The following is a 17837-nucleotide window of genomic DNA, read 5'->3' as shown; positions in this document are numbered from 1 at the left end:
TTCGACTTTATCTTCTCCCATCCAGAATCGAAGAAGGCCCAAGTGGTTGTTATGCATTAAGTAAAGGGCTAGATCCTCGCCAGATTCGCCTATACCATACACAGGCGCAACAACACGAAAGTCTAGTTCAGTCACTATCATCACCGTTTTCAATGGATTATGCTACGTAACACGAACAAAAATCGATCAGCAAATTACAAACTGCCATCAATATGTAAGTGCCTCTATCTCATCTTTGGCAGTTTGTTACACAAGATTTATAACAAGTACTTACTCTCAGATTCACCCTACGCGAGATATCTTCTATCTAGTCGAAGAGAAGAAGCAAACAGAAACCAACACTCTTTGTCCAATTCACTCGACAAATGCCAACCCACACCATCACCGTGCTGGGTGCAGGCATCACAGGCCTCTCTACCGCATTCCATTTAGCACGTTTCCTTCCCGGATCCTCACGCATCACCCTTTTAGAACAAAGGAACACGATAGGGGGTTGGATCAATTCCCAAAAATCTCTTCTCCGGGCAGATGCTTTAACCAATACCGTGGGGATTGAACAAAACGTTCTCCTGGAGACTGGCCCCAGGACACTGCGTCCCAACAACCTGGCCCTATTAGAACTGGTAAGCGACCGGAATATACCATATCAAGTCTCTCGTTTCATTTCCCAAGGGTGTGGTGATGACAAAAACAAAAACTCACGGGCTTCCCCTTTCCGTGATTCTGCTTCATAGGTCAACCTACTTGACCTAACAACTTCCTTACTCACGGTATCTCAATCTCATCCTGCTTCTAAAGCGAGATACATCTCCTTCCCTCCGCTTACCCTCCTTCCTTCCTCCATCCCCTCCGTTCTCCGCTCACGATTCAGTACGAATCCTGTCCTGCAGGCTCTTCTCCCTTCTGTTCTCTCGGAATTAGGACGCCCACCAAATAGACCCACAGGGATCCGTGATGAATCCGTGCATTCACTCGTAGAGCGTCGTTTTGGTGAAGAGTTTGCTAGGAATTATCTCAGTGCTATTGTACATGGTATCTATGCCGCAGATGCACGTTCACTCTCTGTTCGTGCTACTTTCCCCTTTCTCTGGGAAGCTGAGACTCGCGGGAATGGAAGCATCCTGAAGGGGATCCTGAAGAGCATGTTCACTCCCAGGAAGGGCGTGAAGGCGGAAGAAGATGAGGGATTTGAGCTAGGAAGCGTTAAGGACACCATGAAGAATGTGAGTATGTTTACGTTCAAGGATGGCATGAGGACATTGCCCGGGGCGTTAGCGAACTGGCTCTCTACCCGGAGCAACGTGGAAATAAGGACGTCCACAGGCGTGTCTTCCATAAAACCAACATTAACAGGCATAGAAGTAGGTGCTCTCTTTCCCACCCTCGATGTGGCTCGCAGGAGATCGTTAATGCATTCCACCTTCGTGCCAGCTCACCTTATCTGACTCGTCAACATTAACCGCATCACACGTCATCTCTGCACTCCCCCTACCCGTCTTGCACAAAGCTCTACATCCCTCCCACCCTGTCCCACACTTAACTGCCAATCCTTCCTCAACAGTTCTTGTAATCAACCTCATCTTCCCTCCCTCACCTACAGGAAAACCACACCACCCAGATGGCTTCGGATACCTCGTTCCTCGACCTCCATCCGACTACGCCTCTTCCTTTCCTTTATCGAATTCGGGTCATATAGACATCTCACCTTCCCTCTTAGGCGTCATATTTGATTCAGCTATGCCGTCCCCCCATTCTCATTCCCATTCGCCTCCACCCTTTCTCCCACCTCTCTCTCAAACATTGAACCAACCCCAAAACCTAACACGATTCACGCTAATGCTCGGAGGACCGCACCCCCTTCCACCCCAACTCCCCCCTCTCTCCTCCCTTCTTCAGCCCCTCCTCCAATCTCTCTCGGCAACGCTTTCGATATCCTCTCTCCCCCTGCCTCTGCATGCAAATATGACTCTTCAAAGAAATTGCATCCCCACGTATGCACCCGGACACCTAGATCGGATGGCGGAATTGAGGGAAATCTTGCAGGATAACAGAGGAGAATGGAAGGGTAGGATGTGGGTTATTGGCAGCGGTGTTGGGGGTGTCAGTCTGGGTGATTGTGTCATGCAAGGGAGGAAGGCTGCAAAGGAGCTTTCATTGTTGCTCGGGCAGAACAGTTGAACCAGCCTAGTGTTCATATTAGGCTCCTCTCAAGCTGAATGACCGAGCGTGTCGTGATATTGGTGCAAGAGTGATCATGTCTGTGAAGCACTCGTCATTCCGAAAAAATCGGGTATTGGCAAACCCAGGGCCAGCTCCCATCTGGGGTCTACAGAGAACCTCTTGTGCACCGCCCCTCAATCCCTCACCTCGCCCTCGCACCTGCAGAGGGCTAGCTAGGCTGCACTACCGCAGTTACGCATATTCCTATGGCCATGGTAGAAGTCCTGGTCAGCGCAGCAAACATCCACTAGTCTCAGAATTCGACGCTGTATGAGCACGTTGTCACGTTAAGCCAATGATCGCTTACACTTGCATTCCATGACGTATATTTGTCCGGGCACATTCCCGTGAGAGCACAACCACTTTATCCCAGATTGAATTCCCCTTGAGGCGGGGAGTTGCGGGGTACTAGAGTGAACAACGGAGCACATGCATTCAGGGGCGCTTTCTTACAGCTGGGATCGATTTATTGAGGAAAAGTGCGACCCAGACTCGTACCGATTCAGAGGTGCTCGTGGACGCACGCAGCGGGAATTCATTTCTTGTGCAATTATATGTAATCAGCTTTCCACGAGCTCCTCTGACTGGGTACGAGCCTGCTTGGGCCCCACTTTAAACGTCACATCGTCTGCACTGAGGTTCCGATGCATTCGCGTACTGCAAGTTATCAGACTAATACTTTTGATTTCGATACGAGTGCGTATCTAACTTTGCACCTTCGATCTTCACCCATTCTCTGTTTACGAGTTTATTGAATATCGAATGACATTTAATGCGTCGCAGACCCGCCCGTAAACGGCTGTTCTCGCTACATTCGCAAGTATGCTGGGCCGGTCGGGTAGCCTGGTTTCTAGCTGGCATTTTTCTCAACGAACTCGAGCACAAATTGGACGACTTTGTCAACTTGCTCTATCGTCACCCCGTTATACAGTGAAATCCGTATTCCACCCACCGAACTTGAATGATCACGCATTAGTCATTATGTCGATTCCTTACTGAACTCTAGCACTTACCGATGGCCTTTCACCCCTCTTAGTCCCTTTTCGGTGGCCTCCTTCAAGAACTTTGCCTCGTTGCCCTCCCCAAGAACCTCGAACGTAACATTCATATAACTGCGGCTCCCATCCTTTACTCGCAGCTTGAATACCCCTTTCTTCTCTCCAACTTCCAGAGACCTATATAACTTTTCCACTTTGATTTTGCTTTCCGCCACAACAGCTGATAGCCCTCCTTTTGATTCGTAGTGCCTCATGATCAAGAGGGACACATACATGCTAAACATCGGCGGCGTATTATAGAGAGAACCTGATTTGGCCAATGTGGCATACTCGAGTGTCGTTGGAATCGGGTACAATGAATTCGTCGGTTGAGGGACTAGGACATCCTGACGGACGAGAAGAATGGTGAGCCCTGCGGGTCCGACGTTCTTTTGTGCGCCGGCGAACACGACTGCGTGGTCTTCGATCTGCGGAATCGGTCGGGTGAAGAACGAAGAGGAATAATCTGCAACTATGGGTACAAGGTTGGTGGGATTGGATGGATCACGAGGAAGGGCGTGGAAGGGGAATCGGATTCGTTCGTTGTTCTCCCCTTCCTTGGAGAGGTACCCATCGAACTGGACGCCATCTACGGTTTCGTTGTCGCAGTAATATACAAATGCAGGATTATTGGAAATTTTCCAATTCTCAGCGGCCGAAATGGCTTGGAATTTTCTGTCGGCCGAATGTTCTCGTCCATCGAAGACGGTATGTACAGTACACGGGCCAGCTAATTTCTTGGCTTCCTCTATGGCTTTAGAACTCCAATTGCCAGTGACGACGTAATCCATAACACGATCCTTCTCGGGTAAGTCGGGGTATAATCTGCGATGACGAGAAAGCAAGTTCATCACGACAGCACTGAACTGAAGCGATCCACCGCCTTGCGTAAACAATACTCGATGAGTCTGGGGAACGTTCAGATGTTTGCGCAAGATGTTCTCGAGATCGGTGGTGAGTTTAGTGAAGTCAGGCGATCGATGTGAAAGCTCCGTTAGGCCGATGCCTGTGCCTTCATAGTTCAGAAGCCCTTGAGCCGCTTCTTGGAGAACGGACTGAGGGAGTGTAGAGGGACCCGCAGCGAGATTTATGATTTCTTCGCGCTGCATGGCTAGGTTTTCGATCTTGTGCATGTGATCGAAAGTGACAAGGCCAAAGGACTTTATCGTGTCTTATTATTTGTTATCCCGCCCGCCGTCGCTGTTGACAGTTTGGCCGATTTCCTGGGACATCGAGAACGAATACGCGGTTACCCAATATGAATATGGGACCTCAATCGCAACTCTTCGTAGACTTTCCCGAGCTGGCATCATTATCGCAAGTTTTCCCAACACTCCCACTTTCGTAGCTTTGCGCAGGGAGTGACTTAAGCCAAACGTTTTTTTTTTTTTTTTTTTCTCTTTTCAATTTTAGGCGGGAAGACCTTGAAGATCTACTTTCCAATCCTGCGTACTTTGAAGCGGTCTTCCACTCCTTATCGCCTGTCAGGGCTTTATTCCAGGCGCAATTGGAAGTGGGAATGGCTAATCAGTCTTTGGCCAGTGAGTGCGCCTTCAAACTCGCTTCCTTTTTAATAGTCCTTGAACTAACGATCTGGGGGTACCGATTTCACGGCCCGCATTGCAACGGCGACTTGCTTGCGCTTTTTCTACTTGACTGGACGCGCTTCGATGCAATCCCTCCCCCCCCCCCCCAAATGAATGTGACCCACCAAAGACCATAACCTTGAATTTCAGGATGACCTCTACCGATTACGATCCGAAACGCAAGAAGCGTTCGATCAAGCCAAACGGTTACAATCTCGTGCAAAGGAACTCGAGCGCGAACAAAAGGAGTTATATCAAGTCCGTAAAAATGTCCCTTACACCTTCTGAATGATGATGATGATGTTAACTCCTTACTTCCTTTCCCCATTGACTAAAAAACAAAAAAACAGCGATACGATCCTTCTTTCCTCCTATTACGCCTCCGACACGCTACGACGGCCCAAGATGAACATTCGGAATCCATCGCTTCATCGTTCATACGGCATTCTGCCGCCACCAGCACCAGATCCATACCCATACCCACACCCACTTCCCTCGAAACTGGCACCAGCACACCCATAGAAAAAGATATCGACGATTTCGTCAAGGAGTTTCGGGAAGCGAGAAAACAATTTCATAAGCGGAAGATTTGGGGCGATCAGTGGACTGTAGGGAAGGTTGTTTGGAATGAGGATTAGCTCTCAAGTGATGGAATGTAGTCTCCAGTTATAAGACGAGGCGTGTTTGTTGCAAAGTCGGACGATTCGACATTAATGTATTCCAATCCCGTAAAACCGGTCATATAATGCACTATCTGAAAATCAAGATGGACAAAATAAAGCAGAAAGGGGTAGCGTAAGAAAGTCGGTGTATCCCAAAATCCAATCTTCAATCAGTAAAACTAAACACCCCGGCCAATCGATATGACTCTTTCTTGAGAATTGTGAAAATAGATCACTTGGCCTGGCCACCGGCAACGACAATTCTGGCCCATCCCATCCCTCCCTCCTCGGCCTCGTCACAATCATCTTCGTCATCGGACTCAATCCATTTGCCTGGTATTAGAAGGGCTGATCTCCGTCTGGACCCAGAGTTTCTTATGGATCCTCCTGCTGCTGTTTTCTTGGCTGAGGGAAGGAGGCCAAGCTTGGCCTGAATGGAGCTCAAAGATGCGGCACGGCTGGCAGTGGAAGGTTCAGGTGGAGGACGGGGAGAAACCCTTGGAGGCTGCAGTTGAGATGGCGTCGAGATTGATGAGGTGCGAGCGACTGTCACTTGAGATGAGATCAAATTGTTAGTGCTGGAGGTGGGCGTCTAAGTCCCTTTCGTTAGAACGGGAAAAGTAACGAAGAGGTCTACGTACTTTTGGGGCCGCCGTGGTATTATCCGTATCTAGTTGTGCATTGCGGGGCTCACCTTCATCAACTGCACTAGCAAGAAATATAAAATCCTCATTCTCATTTTCTGCTACACTGAAATAAGCAGTATCCACTGACGTCCGGATCGAATCCGATTCGGGAGTCAAAGCCAGGCTGGGGTTTGCTGGTGATGCTTTTTGTCCAGCGCTAGCGGTCGAAGGTGCCCTTTTCGGCGATTCGGAGGCGGCAGAACGTGACGACGTCAGGGATAAAATACTCGGTTCACGGGGAGGAGTGCGAGGAGTTGGAGAAAGAGAGCGTATAGAAGAGGGAACCTGGAAAATGGAGCTCTGACGGTTTGGATTTCGGGCAGGCGGAAAATACGCTGCCGCTTGCGCGAGATAGGAAGGTGTGGATGGCCGAGGCCCACTTTCGATGGAGGTGCCTGTCAGAGCAGGTATCAAGGGTTGTGCTGGTGAAGACGATATCGACGCTGGCGGCGAGGTCGATTCGGTCTTCGGAGGTGTATCTTTGGGGGGCAAGCTCTCCGGTCGAGCCTTCATTGGAGTGCTTTCTAAGGATACAACATCCCTGGATGCGATCCTCGACACCGCACGAGTAGACGTTACAGAAGAAAGGGCCAGCGGAACTTCAATTGCTGGAGACGACATAGCGGACACAGGTCTCGAGAAGTTAGGCGTAGTCAAGGGGGTAAGTCCCGCTCTCTCACTTGACACGTCTATTTCAGTAGCAACTGAGCTCGTGGCATCCGTCGAACGCAGGGTCGGAGAAGCTGGCAAGTTAGACACGGCAGCGGTCGTCAGCATAGCCATAGGTTCCTCAACAGAAGAAACTAGGCTTTTGGGCAATGGTGTAGGGGATTCAGGGCGCAACGATTGTGATCTCCTTGGGAGACCAAGTGGTTCTCCAGTTATTTGAGGAGATATCAGTCCGCGTTCCAAATGACTACGTGCGGAGAGAACCGACGGTGGACGAGCTTTTATCGTTTCAAAGGGACGCGGCTCAGTCGGAGAAGTGGGTTGTTCTTCAGATGGTTCCCTTGAAAAGCGGTTTGATGTGCTCCGAGTCAGCTTGGCATCAGTAGCTAACTGTTTGCTCCATAAATCGCTTGAATGACTCGTATTTCGGGGAATTGACACGGGAGGGGGCGGAGATCCTAATCCAAAGCCACTTCTCGGCACAGGCGCCCCGCCAAGTTTGTCGAAACGCGCTATTTTGTCGCTCAAGCGATTCGCAGGCACCTTTTCCGACGGCGAGCGCTGCGGGCCTGGAGACGGAGTCGAAGACCGTGACGACCCGTTCCCAGGAGGTGTAAGTCCACTGTTGGCTTGCAGCGCAGCAATACGTTCCTTGAGAGTGGACCTGACGGGTGCGTGTTAAGGACGTTTAGATTGATGACTTACAACAGTGTGCACGCACATATTGAAATCTAACCCAGCCTTCGCAGGAGCACTTTCGTCTCACGTCTCAGTTACACAATCTGTCCGCGTTAAAGTGGACAACCGTTGAAATCAGCAAAAAATGCGTTGCGACTTCAGGACACCAGAATTCTATTGAAATAATTTCGGCATCATCCGTCACCCTGCCCTAAGGAGATTGCTCCTGAGGGGACTCCAGGATTTGTTACTTATGTAAGAAGCGATATAAAATACTATGCCTATTTCTCCTTGCGGGGAACCGTACTTCCGTTGTTCTCTATGGCCTCAACACTACCTGAATTTTCCTCGGACTTAATATGGGCTGGTCTCGCTATTGACTCTCCCACCTTCCCTACGTGTCGTTTTTCGCGAGTGGAACCAGCGGATTCCGGTCCTGTTAGTTTGCTGGAAAATCGGTAGGAATTGTGGAGCTCACCTCTCTCGATCATCGCTTCTTTCAAAGGCTCCTGCCAAATATATATACCAGATGACACTCCTTCATTGTGTATTTGTCAGCATCGGGACCTGCTCGCGTCTCAAGCCATGAAGAACAAGCGCACCTGTCGTTATTGCCACCAGATAGGGAAAGAGCCGGCTCAGCCTCGGCATTCCGTTATCTTGATGTACCCGTGTGCTAGGCTGCTAGCTGCTCTATAAGATTCTGAAATTTATCACACAGGGAGCTAGACCTGCACAAGACCTACAAGGATCCGACAGGATGATCAACTGCCCAAAAATGAGCTTAGAATCTTCCCAAGCGAGACCTCAATACAATACGATCGCTTCGGCCAACTCCGCGCGGCGAGTGAGCCAGCTTCCTTCTACGAAAGCATTTTCATACGCATCATGTGAATGCGGTGCACAATTGCGCTAGTGTCCTCTGTTCACTCTTCCACGCGAGCATCATCTCCAGTTATCGTACTGGCGCAATGTCTGAAAAAAATACATCCAAGATTATTCGTCCCCGCAACAAAGGAAAGCGTCCCGCTCCCGGCTCATCGTCGCAAGCGTCCGATCCCTTGACCCCTTCGGAATCCCCTGTTCCGCATGTCCATGTCACTGGTCCCAAGGTATCCTCTGATCATGACAGCACCCATCGCAATCAGTTCAGAGTGCCGGCAGGACCTTATCTTGAGCCTGCAGTGGCTGCTCAGCCTGTACCTTCTGGTGGTCGCCGCGCTGATCCGACGGAACCATCGTCTTCCACGGGCCGCAGATCGAGGAAGATCTGGCGCAAATTTTCTCCCAATCGTAGCAAGCCGAGCACTTCCGATCTTGTTGGACAGTCGAGACCATCCACTTCCTCCCTCCAGCCATCCGCCGATAATAGAGTGCTTCCTCCATCTCCCCTCGCCCCTGCTGACAATATTGATGATCTCCTCGAGGCGTCTGGGACGCATGCCACGCCCAGCAGTCATCACGCACAGTTGGATTCTGAGGGTATCAATGTTTCTGGCCTATCGGAACTCACGATCACGCCATCGGCCAGCTCAAAGAGTGATCGAAAAAAAGTAATCATTGGCGGTATAACGCTGGTTCTACAAACTGCAGCCGAAGCTCTTAAGTTGGCCCCGGTTCCGGGTCTTGACGCAATTCCGAATTTACTTCTGACGTGGCTCCAGGTTTACGAGGTTAGCTAATTTTTCTTCCGGGATAGAAGAGGATATGCCATTCACTCGATCTCATGTTTGTATCATTGTGCATGATTTGTGCAGACTGTCGGTGGAAACGATGATGATCTCAAAGGATTGGATGAGGACATCCAAAGAGCTTATGTGACCATTCTGCAGCCGCTCGAGCTGTTGACGGACCAAATCCCTCGCGAGGTAGTTCAGTTGATCAAAAGGTTTCACTTGTACGTCCACCTACTCCCACAGCCGCTGCTCTTCCAATCCAAGAATCCTATCATCAGGGCCCTGAAAAAGCAGATAAAGGAGATCGAGTTGCTCAAGAATCAAAATCGGGTGAAGAGGATGTTTTTAGCGCGTGAAATTTCCAGGAGGATAAACGGTGTGAAGGCGTGCATAAATGACGCTCTTAACTCGTTTGCGGTTTGTCCCCATCAGAACTCCCAAGCCCTCGATTTGACTGGCTAATGTACATTTTGCAACAGACGCAAGCAACTACTTTAACGCTTCTTCGCACAATTGAAGCATCAGTGCAATGTATGTTATTTCGCTCTCTCCAATATTCGGATCTTTCATCAATGCTACATCTTTCAGCAAAACTTGAGCAGCTTCCACGAGTTGCGGCCGAGCAAACTTACGTGAAGAACAAGTCAGAATGTCTTCCGAGCACACGAGTTCAAATACAAACATTCCTTCTCAATCATTTGAAGGGGGCCGGAAACCGATTTGTATGGCTCCGTGGGTCTCCTGGCACTGGGAAGACGGCGGTATCTATGAGCATCGCATCGATGCTTGAGAAGGAAGGTACTCTTGCAGCCTCCTTCTTTTGGGACAAAAATCAAAAGGGGACGGGCCTCGATTCTCTAGAGAAATTTCCTTCTACACTGGCACGTCAACTTGCGATTTTCAATGTGGACTTCAAGGTTTCGCTCGTCAAACGCCTTCGAGAGCCGAATTCGGAGTTGGTTCTAAGCCTTCCTCTGGAGAAGCAAATGAGGATTTTAATTCTCGAGCCGATGAATGGTCTCAAGGGCATATTGTCTGCAAGCGAGAAACGTTTTACCATCATCTTGGATGGTTTAGATGAATGTGGGGATTCAGTGACACTTGGGACTCTGATGAACCTTGTGCTTGTGCTTGACGAGCTGCCATCAGCATTTTCCATACTGGTCAGTTCTCGTCCGGAATCTCAAGTTGTTTCAGCTTGGGATGAATCTCGGGATCAGGGCTTTGTCATCCCATGTGAAGACATGGATAAGGTTGCACAAGACGAGACTTTTCACATGATCCGGCTTATGGTAACGGATGGGCTTAAGGACTGCATCAGAAAGTCACACTGGAAACCATTGATGGACGACCTTGATGCCTTCACTCTGGCTTGCCGTGGTTTGCCTGTCATAGCCTCGATCCGGATACGGGAAGTTCGGTTTCGGACTCAAGGGGGTTCCGTCCTCAAATTAGAGTTTCAATACTTCCTCGACCTCCAAGATGCGCCCAAAGATCTCAATGAGGAGTATCTGCGAATAACGCGGCGAGCCTTTAGGCCCAACATGGCAAGCATCCCTTCACATGTAGTGAATAATTATCGCCAAGTAGTTGGGATGGTCGTTGTTGCGCAAGATCCACTCAGTGTTTACAGCATGTCGCGTCTCTTGGCAATTGCGGAGGATGAGATCTATGCAATATTGAATCCTATCAGCTCGATCATTGACGTCCCCTCAAACAATGCAAATGTCAAATTCTATCATGCAACAGCAAAGGAATTTATCATGGGAGACCCCATTGGCGAGGAAGAAGACAGGGTGTTCTTTATTGATGATCCAAAAGGATATTTTCTTGGATTACAACTCCTTCGATTTGTGAATGGTGTCATTCAAAGGAACGAGGTTGGGATTCCCACTGAACTCCCTTTGGGAGATAGAAAGAAGTGGGATAATTTTTCGGCGAAAAGGCTACCTGACCACATCCAGTATTCATTCAACAGGTTGTTTGACCACTTGGATCCTTCATCACTCTTTTCAGAAGAGTCTAAAGAATCGCAAAGAGAGTTTGAACGACTCCTGACACAAAACTTGTTTTCATTCTTGGCAGTTTCTGAAGGGTGGATGAACAAGGCAGCTTGGCATAAGTGGCGACGTTCAATTAAATTCTCCGTGAGTTTCCACGTATATTTCATGTAGTTGAATGATATGACATCACTCGACGCTCTATAGAATTACAAATCAATGAAGCTGGTGAAGGAAGCTTTCGGATCTACTTTGTGGCGTAATCCTAGATTCGATCTTTGGCATATTTATCGATCATTCCTTCCATTCGCCTCATCGTCACTCTATGAATTGTATGGGCATCTCTCCGATCCCGTTCAAGTGTTTTCCATATCCGGCGAGTTTTCCGGTGGCTTTATTCCTTTGAGTGAGGATGCACGGAATGCTCAGGTGGTTGCCGAGGCAAAACTGAGCAACCTACCAAAGAAGTTTAGTGAACAAGGCCTCGAAGCAACTAATTACGAAGCCGAGTTCACTGAACATGATATTTGTAATGGGATTGTGACCTGTGCGGCGATATCTCAAGACGGCTCTCACGTTGCCCTCGGTTTCGGAAATGGGAACATCGAAATTGCGGACATCAACCATCAGTGTACAATCTCATGCTTCCAATCCGACCCTCCCAACCATCCAGTTTGGATAGAGTTTATCCTTGGCGCCAATGCTCAGATTGCCACTGAGGACATTCATGGAAACATCTCCGTTCTCAGTCGTGGCACACGTTCGGTGCCATGTGGCACTCTTCCTAGTGGTCAACACCCTGCTCTAACTGCATTGTCGAGCAATGGATGCTTTATTATCCGAGTCCCTCGAACTCTTGATGAGAATTGGTACAGAAACGTGGCACTCCTACACTTTTCAGAAGAGCCATCCATTCGGCTCCTCGCATCTCCTTCGGCTCCTTTCACTGCTTCCGATCTTCAACGTCCATCTACTCCTCAACGTCACACAGTTGGATTCTCTCCTGGAGGCCGATATGTAGGCGCTTTCGATGCAAACTGCGCTTTCGTCTGGTCAACGGATACATCCGAGTTGGTTGCTCAATATTGTGTGCACAAATCTGAATCCTGGATTTTCAATCCCGGTTATGTTCCTCCTCTCCCGTATCTCATTCCTACACCGGTATTTGGTGACCACGCCATTCATTTGACCCTGGAAGAGGGTGCAACCCATGTACAAAGTTCTGAGCCAGATTCAAGACACAAAACAGACGAATCCTGGCTGAAATGCCCTTTTTATGACCTCTCGCCAACCATGACCAGGTTGGGTGAGCGCGATAAAGCCTCTGCCTATTCCTCAGCGATAGGACGGGTTCCATTCCTTTCTATCGGGTCTCGACTCTCGATACTTCTGGTCTTCTTTAATGGACAAGTCGAACTCATTGTCGAATCCAAGTACCGCCCAGTCTTTACAAACGTGAATCCCTCCCCCACCGAGAATAACCCCTGGTACGGTGATCTGCTGTTCCGGGATGAGAGCACACCTATCCAATATCACCTTCCCCGGGCTAGCAAGGACGGGACCCGATTCCTGCTCCAGGGCAAACTGAGAGCCCCGGTGGTCGTCGATATCAGCCAAGTTGTCATTTAGTGATGTACATCCCTACTTCTTAACTGCTAAGTTGACTGTTTTCCGATTATTTGGAGAGTATCGGAATTAAGAATTACTGTATGTTACTTGATGAGTGTGGTTGTACATAACAACGTCATGTAAGAAAACGCTCTAACGTCTTGTTCCCATCAACACTACAATTGGTGCATGGTATCATATGCAAATTTTTTCACGAAGGCTTCTGGCACCCAGCACTCGAGTTTGACAAGAGCTGATCACATGCCTGACGTCACCAACGATTGGTTGAGGATTTCTCTCGGTATGTTCGTTTCCTCTTCGTATATAAAGTATGTGCGCATGCATTTCGAGCGACTGCAAGATTAGGGGATATTTGCAACGGTGTGAGTGGCATGCCTTGGTTGGCTTTAAAAATGTAGTTTGTCTTGATGGAACCTGTGGTTTTTTTTTTATCGCTTTTAGGAATTTTGACCATGCAAGGCGCTGGTTTGGTACGTATGTACATGATCAAGCGACGGCTCTCCTCCCCCAACTCAACGCGCTTCTCAGAGGATTTTCCCCTCATATCAAGTTACTGCAACAGTAGCATCGTATCCTTATAGTCCAATCTTTCTTTCTTTGTGGCCCGAATTTTAGAGCCGTGAGTTAACTTCTTCTGGGATTAATGAATTAATTCCACTGTTCATAGCTTGGGTTGTCGACAGCTTTTGACATAAGTGTGAGTTCGGAGTCCATGCATGGCAGCCACTGTTAGAGTTCAACTCATTAGTCGCGTTGTCATTATCAGGACTTTTGGGCTGCCACTCACAACAATGTTGATGAGTCGACGTTCCTGCTTCGCCCTGGTACCGGAAGACTGATCTCAAAAAAAGGCGTCAGTGGCTGAAGTGTGGCAGCAGGACGAAAAGCACTTTGCAATAGGACGGATAGTGTCATCAACACGACGGCGTACTGAGTGTAGCTGCGGGTGGCGCAAACTGTCTTCAATACATTATTGTGATAGGGATCATTAGTATATATTCCTCCTAGTAAAAAAAAACAATAGATCGAGTCTGAATCGAGACCATGGGATTCAATTTGCCCGATTTACTCGGAGTGAGTCCATTCGTTCTCAATGACTCTTCGCACATCGAGGATACTTAATCGAATGTGCAAAATCAGGGTGTGGGGACGGGAAACCCTTCGTTCCGTTTCGATTGTTATGAAATTGTGTCAGGCTGATCGATTAGAGTGCATGAATTAAGATATCAACAACATCATTGTGAAGCGGGGATGGACTAAAGGTTCGCGTCCATGAGTGGTAGGTCTGTGTGGATAGTAGTCTCCTTGGCTTGGCTGTTACCATGCCCATTGGAGTTGGGACCGGACTTGGGGACGGTCGGTGGTCTTCCAGGGCCTCTCCGATTGCTTTTCGCAGGTGACCCGCCACCAAATAACTCTCGGGTACCTCCCGAACGAAGGTGCTTCCCGAAGCCACCGACACTGGCACTCAGACCAGTTGTGAGCCAATTGCTGCTCTGCTCCTTCAGAGACTCCAATGTCGGCTCTTGCTCATGCGTTGAAGCGGATGCAATCACAACATCTGCCAAGCCATCAGGAGGCGGAGGCATTGACTCAGGAAACCGCTCAGTTTCCACGGTCGCACCTTCAGAGGCATCCGGACCTGTGTCCGTCGACTGTACTCCAGAAGGCTCTGGCGGGTGTCTATCAACATGATCCAATTCACCAGAAGATGACTGCCCATGATTAACGGCATTCCCCGTTTGGACTTTCGAGAGGTGCAGTGAGCGCACTGTCGCACTGTCGCACCCCACGTCTGCAGGTATGTCCACGTCTTCTGACATGGCAGGTAGAGTGGACTTGACAAACGCCGGTACTGGCCGCACATTGCGGGTTTGCCAAAATCCGGGGAGGGTGATTGGGGGAAAGAATGTCCGTCTTGGTGTAGGGGATTCAGCTCCATATGATGTTGATGCAGGGACAGGGTTGCTGACGTCGATGCTTCCAGCTGTTGCTTGTATCGACCGTAAATTTCGCGATGGTCCCGTTTGCTGCCTTCTAAAAACGTTGCTATGAGAAGGAATGATATATGCAACGAAAGCTCGAGCACGCACACTGTCTGCAGAGTGGAGTCGCCTTCCCCAGCGTTGGTGGTAGTGGTGAGGGCCAAAAGAAGGTTTTTGAGATTTGGCAGCGTGTGTCGCATGTTCAGGGCTTGCAAGTTGTGCTCTGTCATGAGCTTGCCAGCTGAGGTCGATAACGTATTCACAGCTTGAACCTGACGAACTTTACCTTTCAATGTCCTTGTTGAGAAGGAACACGGCCTATTCAATCTATACATGTCCACACCTTTGGAAAAGAGAGGGAACCTATCGTTGGGGTAGGTGGTGAGTAAAAGTTAATCATGGAAATTGGGTATAGCACACATCCGAGGCCCATGCAAGCTAGGAATTGGGTCTTTAATCAGGCTACGACCCCAGTACGTGTTGTTGGATGTGACAGCATATGACCCCAATAGAAGGCTAGGAGGCTGACCACCTGTGCGGCGTAGCCTAACGCAATTGCCGTAGTGTCTTCGTTTACATCTGGGCATTTTAGGACATGGAAAGGTGGAACAGTGTCAGCTGGGCTAGAGGGAATTGGTAATGGTACGTCTACTATGGTGAACAAAAGATCTGTTGGAGGGGAAGATACACTCCAGCGACCGCACGACAGTTGCCCGTCTGGCCTGAAGCATTGCCTCCTGGGATGAAAAGCGCACCCTAGAAGAACAGCGTCCAGTTTTCAAGCGATAGCTGTGCGTACTCTTGCAAGGAAATCCAGTTCAGCAAGAAGGTCCCTGTTCGAAGAAAGTATCGCTTGCACGGCACGAAGACTGGTTCTTCGTTGTCTAACTGCTTACGGCGGCCTTGGATGGTTGAACGGGCTGAGGATGATGGCAGGGTGGGAGTTTCATGTTTAATTTCGCGCTCACGTCAATTGGACTCACTTTCCGACACTCCCAGGCAAATCAATGACTGTTGACTCATGTACTCGTCAAGTTGGAATTGAAAAACCGTGCCTACCAGTCGCATTAGTGAAGGGACCTTGGTTACAAGTATAGTATCTACCTTGGTGATCGTGCTATCCCCAGGAAGCATAAAATTCACTATATCCATCACGTTGCACAAAGATCTTAATTCTACATCCATCGAGTAATTTGCGTCAATGAGTCTAGGATATATCAATTTGCAATCCCAATAGCATACGAAACGGAAAGTACTTTAACGTATCTGCAAGAGACGCGCCATGCTTCGCCTTAGCCTCTCCCCACGCTTGACACCCCCCGCATTCGGTTCTACGTCGCTGTGTCTAGATCTATGATGCACCCGGCGATTAATGACCGTTGGTCCCAGAGCATCAATTCCACTGTCCGAAACTTTCTGGTGTTCTAGAGACGGCGAGCATTCAGGAGTGATGTCACTTGACGACCCAAGGTACAGTTTTCCGGTAGCACCCAGGCTAAACACTAGAGAGTTAGGCAGCAGAGTCGACTGAAAATGGAGGGCAAATTTCAGCGCGATGCAAAATCTCATGAACATCAGAAGTGTACATCCGGGGCAAAAGGCTTCAAACGCTGGAGGTCAACACGCCACGTGGCGAGAGGATCCCAGAAGGTCCTTCCGTGGCGACCAGACGTCCGACGACCCCAAACAGCCACTTCAAATCTGGTTGCGCTGAGATTCGCGCCGGCAGAAAACTCGTCCTTGAGTATCAATGATGGGTTGGTCGACGATGGATGAATGGATGAAATGAAGTTTGGAATTTTGTCATATCCTCACTCCGAGCGGATGAGGAAGGGAACGAGGACGAATGCAGGGAGCTCGAGCGAGCTCCTCCGCGACCGAGGCTGAGGCTCGGCCGAGGGAATCCAGGCCTCGTTAGACTATGGGAAGAGGATGAGGAAAGCCTAGATATCGTGTTACGTGCACTTCGACGGGTGGGACGCTTAGGTGTGCCCTGAGACTGACGGGTACTTGCCTCAGTTTCATTCGTGGCAGCGAGAAAATGGTCAGGAGGGTCTCGAACAAGCGAGATGAAAAAATAGCTTCCAAATCACTCTGCGTTGACAAAGACGAAACGGGATTCAAGTTTGAGGAACAAAGAGAGGATGCAGCTCGACCTCTCTTGTGCGATGCAGTGAGCGGGAGCTGGTCATTGACGAAGCCTGCTTTGTGGGGCACCTCTTCCCCAATCGCGTCTGTGACGGCACCATCAGAGGGCACAGTCCTGAAAGACACTGCAGATGCTGATGACACACGTCTGGTATGACGGCGTGCCAGAGCGATATCCAGATCGCCAAGTCCATGGCCGTCATTCCGCAAAAGGTAGCTGGGAAGAGGTCTAGAAATGACCCTATCTCTCCTCGAAAATGGGGTCAGATTCCTAATAAATATCCCATCAATGCTAGATATAGAGGCTTTATTGCATGTTAGAGTAAACCTTGGCGCATTAAACCGACAAGCATTGGGGGCGTACCTCGTTGAAGGGGGTAATAAGCTTGATGGTTCTGTATCCAATCCAGCACCTTGACGCATTGGTCTCCAAAATCCTTTTCGGCGGTTCAGAGGCAGCGGAACGTGACGGGGATGAAATACTCGGCTCACGAGAGGAGTTGGAGAAAGAGTGTATAGACGAGGGGACCCGGAAAATGCGGCTCTGACGGTTTGGATTTCGGGCAGGCGGAAAATACGCTGCCGCTTGAGCGCGATAGGAAGGTGTGGATGGCCGGGGCCCACTTTCGACGGGGGTGCCTGCCAGAGCAGGCATCAATGGTTGTGCTGGTGAAGACGATATCGACGCTGGCGGCGAGGTCGATTCGGTCTTCGGAGAAATATCTTTGGGGGACGAGCTCTCTGATCGGGCCTTCACTGGAGTGCTTTCTAAGGATACAACATCCCTGGATGCGATCCTCGACACCGCACGAGTAGAGGTTACAGAAGAAAGGGCCAGCAGAATTTCGATGACATAGCGGA

At 49.4% G+C, this 17837-nt stretch overlaps 9 protein-coding genes across 9 annotated transcripts; 5 read left to right on the top strand and 4 right to left on the bottom strand.

The window, feature by feature from the left end:
• Nucleotides 1–365: 365 nt before the first annotated feature.
• On the top strand, nt 366–2178 carry EI90DRAFT_2909240 (uncharacterized protein; the record flags this gene model as incomplete). Its single annotated transcript, XM_039054368.1, has 3 exons — nt 366–623; nt 735–1361; nt 1432–2178. 3 exons carry the CDS (start codon nt 366–368, stop codon nt 2176–2178), a joined length of 1632 nt encoding a protein of 543 aa, XP_038920492.1.
• Nucleotides 2179–3070: 892 nt separating this feature from the next.
• EI90DRAFT_3118658 (phosphoserine aminotransferase) lies at nt 3071–4366 on the bottom strand (the record flags this gene model as incomplete). The annotated part of the gene is made up of 2 exons (XM_039063128.1): nt 3071–3176; nt 3234–4366. The coding sequence occupies 2 exons, from the start codon at nt 4364–4366 to the stop codon at nt 3071–3073; spliced, it is 1239 nt and encodes a 412-aa protein (XP_038920491.1).
• Nucleotides 4340–5543, top strand: EI90DRAFT_2562587 (uncharacterized protein). The gene is made up of 4 exons (XM_039053241.1): nt 4340–4574; nt 4671–4798; nt 4974–5101; nt 5194–5543. Exons 1-4 carry the CDS (start codon nt 4516–4518, stop codon nt 5479–5481), a joined length of 603 nt encoding a protein of 200 aa, XP_038920490.1. The 5' UTR covers nt 4340–4515; the 3' UTR covers nt 5482–5543.
• EI90DRAFT_3042204 (uncharacterized protein) lies at nt 5542–7758 on the bottom strand. The gene is made up of 3 exons (XM_039059164.1): nt 7582–7758; nt 6147–7524; nt 5542–6097 (listed from the first exon to the last, which is right to left on the bottom strand). Coding segments are annotated over exons 1-3 (1740 nt in total). The 5' UTR covers nt 7584–7758; the 3' UTR covers nt 5542–5737.
• Nucleotides 7759–8297: 539 nt separating this feature from the next.
• Nucleotides 8298–9897, top strand: EI90DRAFT_2563126 (uncharacterized protein). Its single transcript, XM_039053242.1, has 5 exons — nt 8298–9211; nt 9296–9435; nt 9493–9631; nt 9694–9743; nt 9794–9897. The coding sequence occupies exons 1-5, from the start codon at nt 8510–8512 to the stop codon at nt 9810–9812; spliced, it is 1050 nt and encodes a 349-aa protein (XP_038920488.1). The 5' UTR covers nt 8298–8509; the 3' UTR covers nt 9813–9897.
• A 33-nt stretch (nt 9898–9930) lies between these two features.
• On the top strand, nt 9931–10299 carry EI90DRAFT_2864281 (uncharacterized protein; the record flags this gene model as incomplete). The annotated part of the gene is made up of 1 exon (XM_039053822.1): nt 9931–10299. A coding segment is annotated over one exon (369 nt), but the record flags the coding sequence as incomplete, so codon positions are not given.
• Nucleotides 10300–11253: 954 nt separating this feature from the next.
• EI90DRAFT_3042195 (uncharacterized protein) lies at nt 11254–12991 on the top strand. The gene is made up of 2 exons (XM_039059163.1): nt 11254–11311; nt 11434–12991. The coding sequence occupies exon 2, from the start codon at nt 11434–11436 to the stop codon at nt 12841–12843; it is 1410 nt and encodes a 469-aa protein (XP_038920486.1). The 5' UTR covers nt 11254–11311; the 3' UTR covers nt 12844–12991.
• An 838-nt stretch (nt 12992–13829) lies between these two features.
• On the bottom strand, nt 13830–16403 carry EI90DRAFT_3042186 (uncharacterized protein; the record flags this gene model as incomplete). Its single annotated transcript, XM_039059162.1, is given in 12 exon segments — nt 13830–13926; nt 13937–14880; nt 14937–15093; nt 15142–15191; nt 15249–15279; nt 15306–15497; nt 15517–15565; nt 15628–15716; nt 15812–15908; nt 15933–16035; nt 16085–16125; nt 16206–16403. The coding sequence occupies 11 exon segments, from the start codon at nt 16401–16403 to the stop codon at nt 14100–14102; spliced, it is 1788 nt and encodes a 595-aa protein (XP_038920485.1). The 3' UTR covers nt 13830–13926; nt 13937–14099.
• Nucleotides 16404–16572: 169 nt separating this feature from the next.
• EI90DRAFT_2563684 (uncharacterized protein) lies at nt 16573–17492 on the bottom strand. Its single transcript, XM_039053245.1, has 2 exons — nt 17341–17492; nt 16573–17247 (listed from the first exon to the last, which is right to left on the bottom strand). The coding sequence occupies exons 1-2, from the start codon at nt 17397–17399 to the stop codon at nt 16743–16745; spliced, it is 564 nt and encodes a 187-aa protein (XP_038920484.1). The 5' UTR covers nt 17400–17492; the 3' UTR covers nt 16573–16742.
• Between the last annotated feature and the right edge of the window lie 345 nt (nt 17493–17837).

Source organism: Cantharellus anzutake (genome assembly GCF_015039405.1).
Source record: "Cantharellus anzutake strain C23 chromosome Unknown EI90scaffold_8, whole genome shotgun sequence".
In the NCBI taxonomy this organism is placed as follows: domain Eukaryota; kingdom Fungi; phylum Basidiomycota; class Agaricomycetes; order Cantharellales; family Hydnaceae; genus Cantharellus; species Cantharellus anzutake.
Note: the sequence above shows the minus strand (reverse complement) of the source record. Positions and strands in the feature narration are given on the sequence as shown.

Bases quoted from the DNA above. Each gene is read 5' to 3' on its own strand.
- EI90DRAFT_2562587 (XM_039053241.1), top strand. From the start codon at position 4,516: ATGAATATGGGACCTCAATCGCAACTCTTCGTAGACTTTCCCGAGCTG. The intron at 4,799-4,973 runs GTGAGTGCGCCT...GACCCACCAAAG, and splicing joins GGCTAATCAGTCTTTGGCCA to ACCATAACCTTGAATTTCAG. The intron at 5,102-5,193 runs GTCCGTAAAAAT...ACAAAAAAACAG, and splicing joins AACAAAAGGAGTTATATCAA to CGATACGATCCTTCTTTCCT.
- EI90DRAFT_3042204 (XM_039059164.1), bottom strand. The intron at 6,098-6,146 runs GTACGTAGACCT...AAAGGGACTTAG, and splicing joins ATACCACGGCGGCCCCAAAA to ACGCCCACCTCCAGCACTAA.
- EI90DRAFT_2563126 (XM_039053242.1), top strand. From the start codon at position 8,510: ATGTCTGAAAAAAATACATCCAAGATTATTCGTCCCCGCAACAAAGGA. The intron at 9,436-9,492 runs GTACGTCCACCT...TCCTATCATCAG, and splicing joins TTGATCAAAAGGTTTCACTT to GGCCCTGAAAAAGCAGATAA. The intron at 9,632-9,693 runs GTTTGTCCCCAT...ATTTTGCAACAG, and splicing joins ACGCTCTTAACTCGTTTGCG to ACGCAAGCAACTACTTTAAC.
- EI90DRAFT_3042195 (XM_039059163.1), top strand. From the start codon at position 11,434: ATGAAGCTGGTGAAGGAAGCTTTCGGATCTACTTTGTGGCGTAATCCT.
- EI90DRAFT_2563684 (XM_039053245.1), bottom strand. From the start codon at position 17,399: ATGCGTCAAGGTGCTGGATTGGATACAGAACCATCAAGCTTATTACCC. The intron at 17,248-17,340 runs GTACGCCCCCAA...GATATTTATTAG, and splicing joins TTATTACCCCCTTCAACGAG to GAATCTGACCCCATTTTCGA.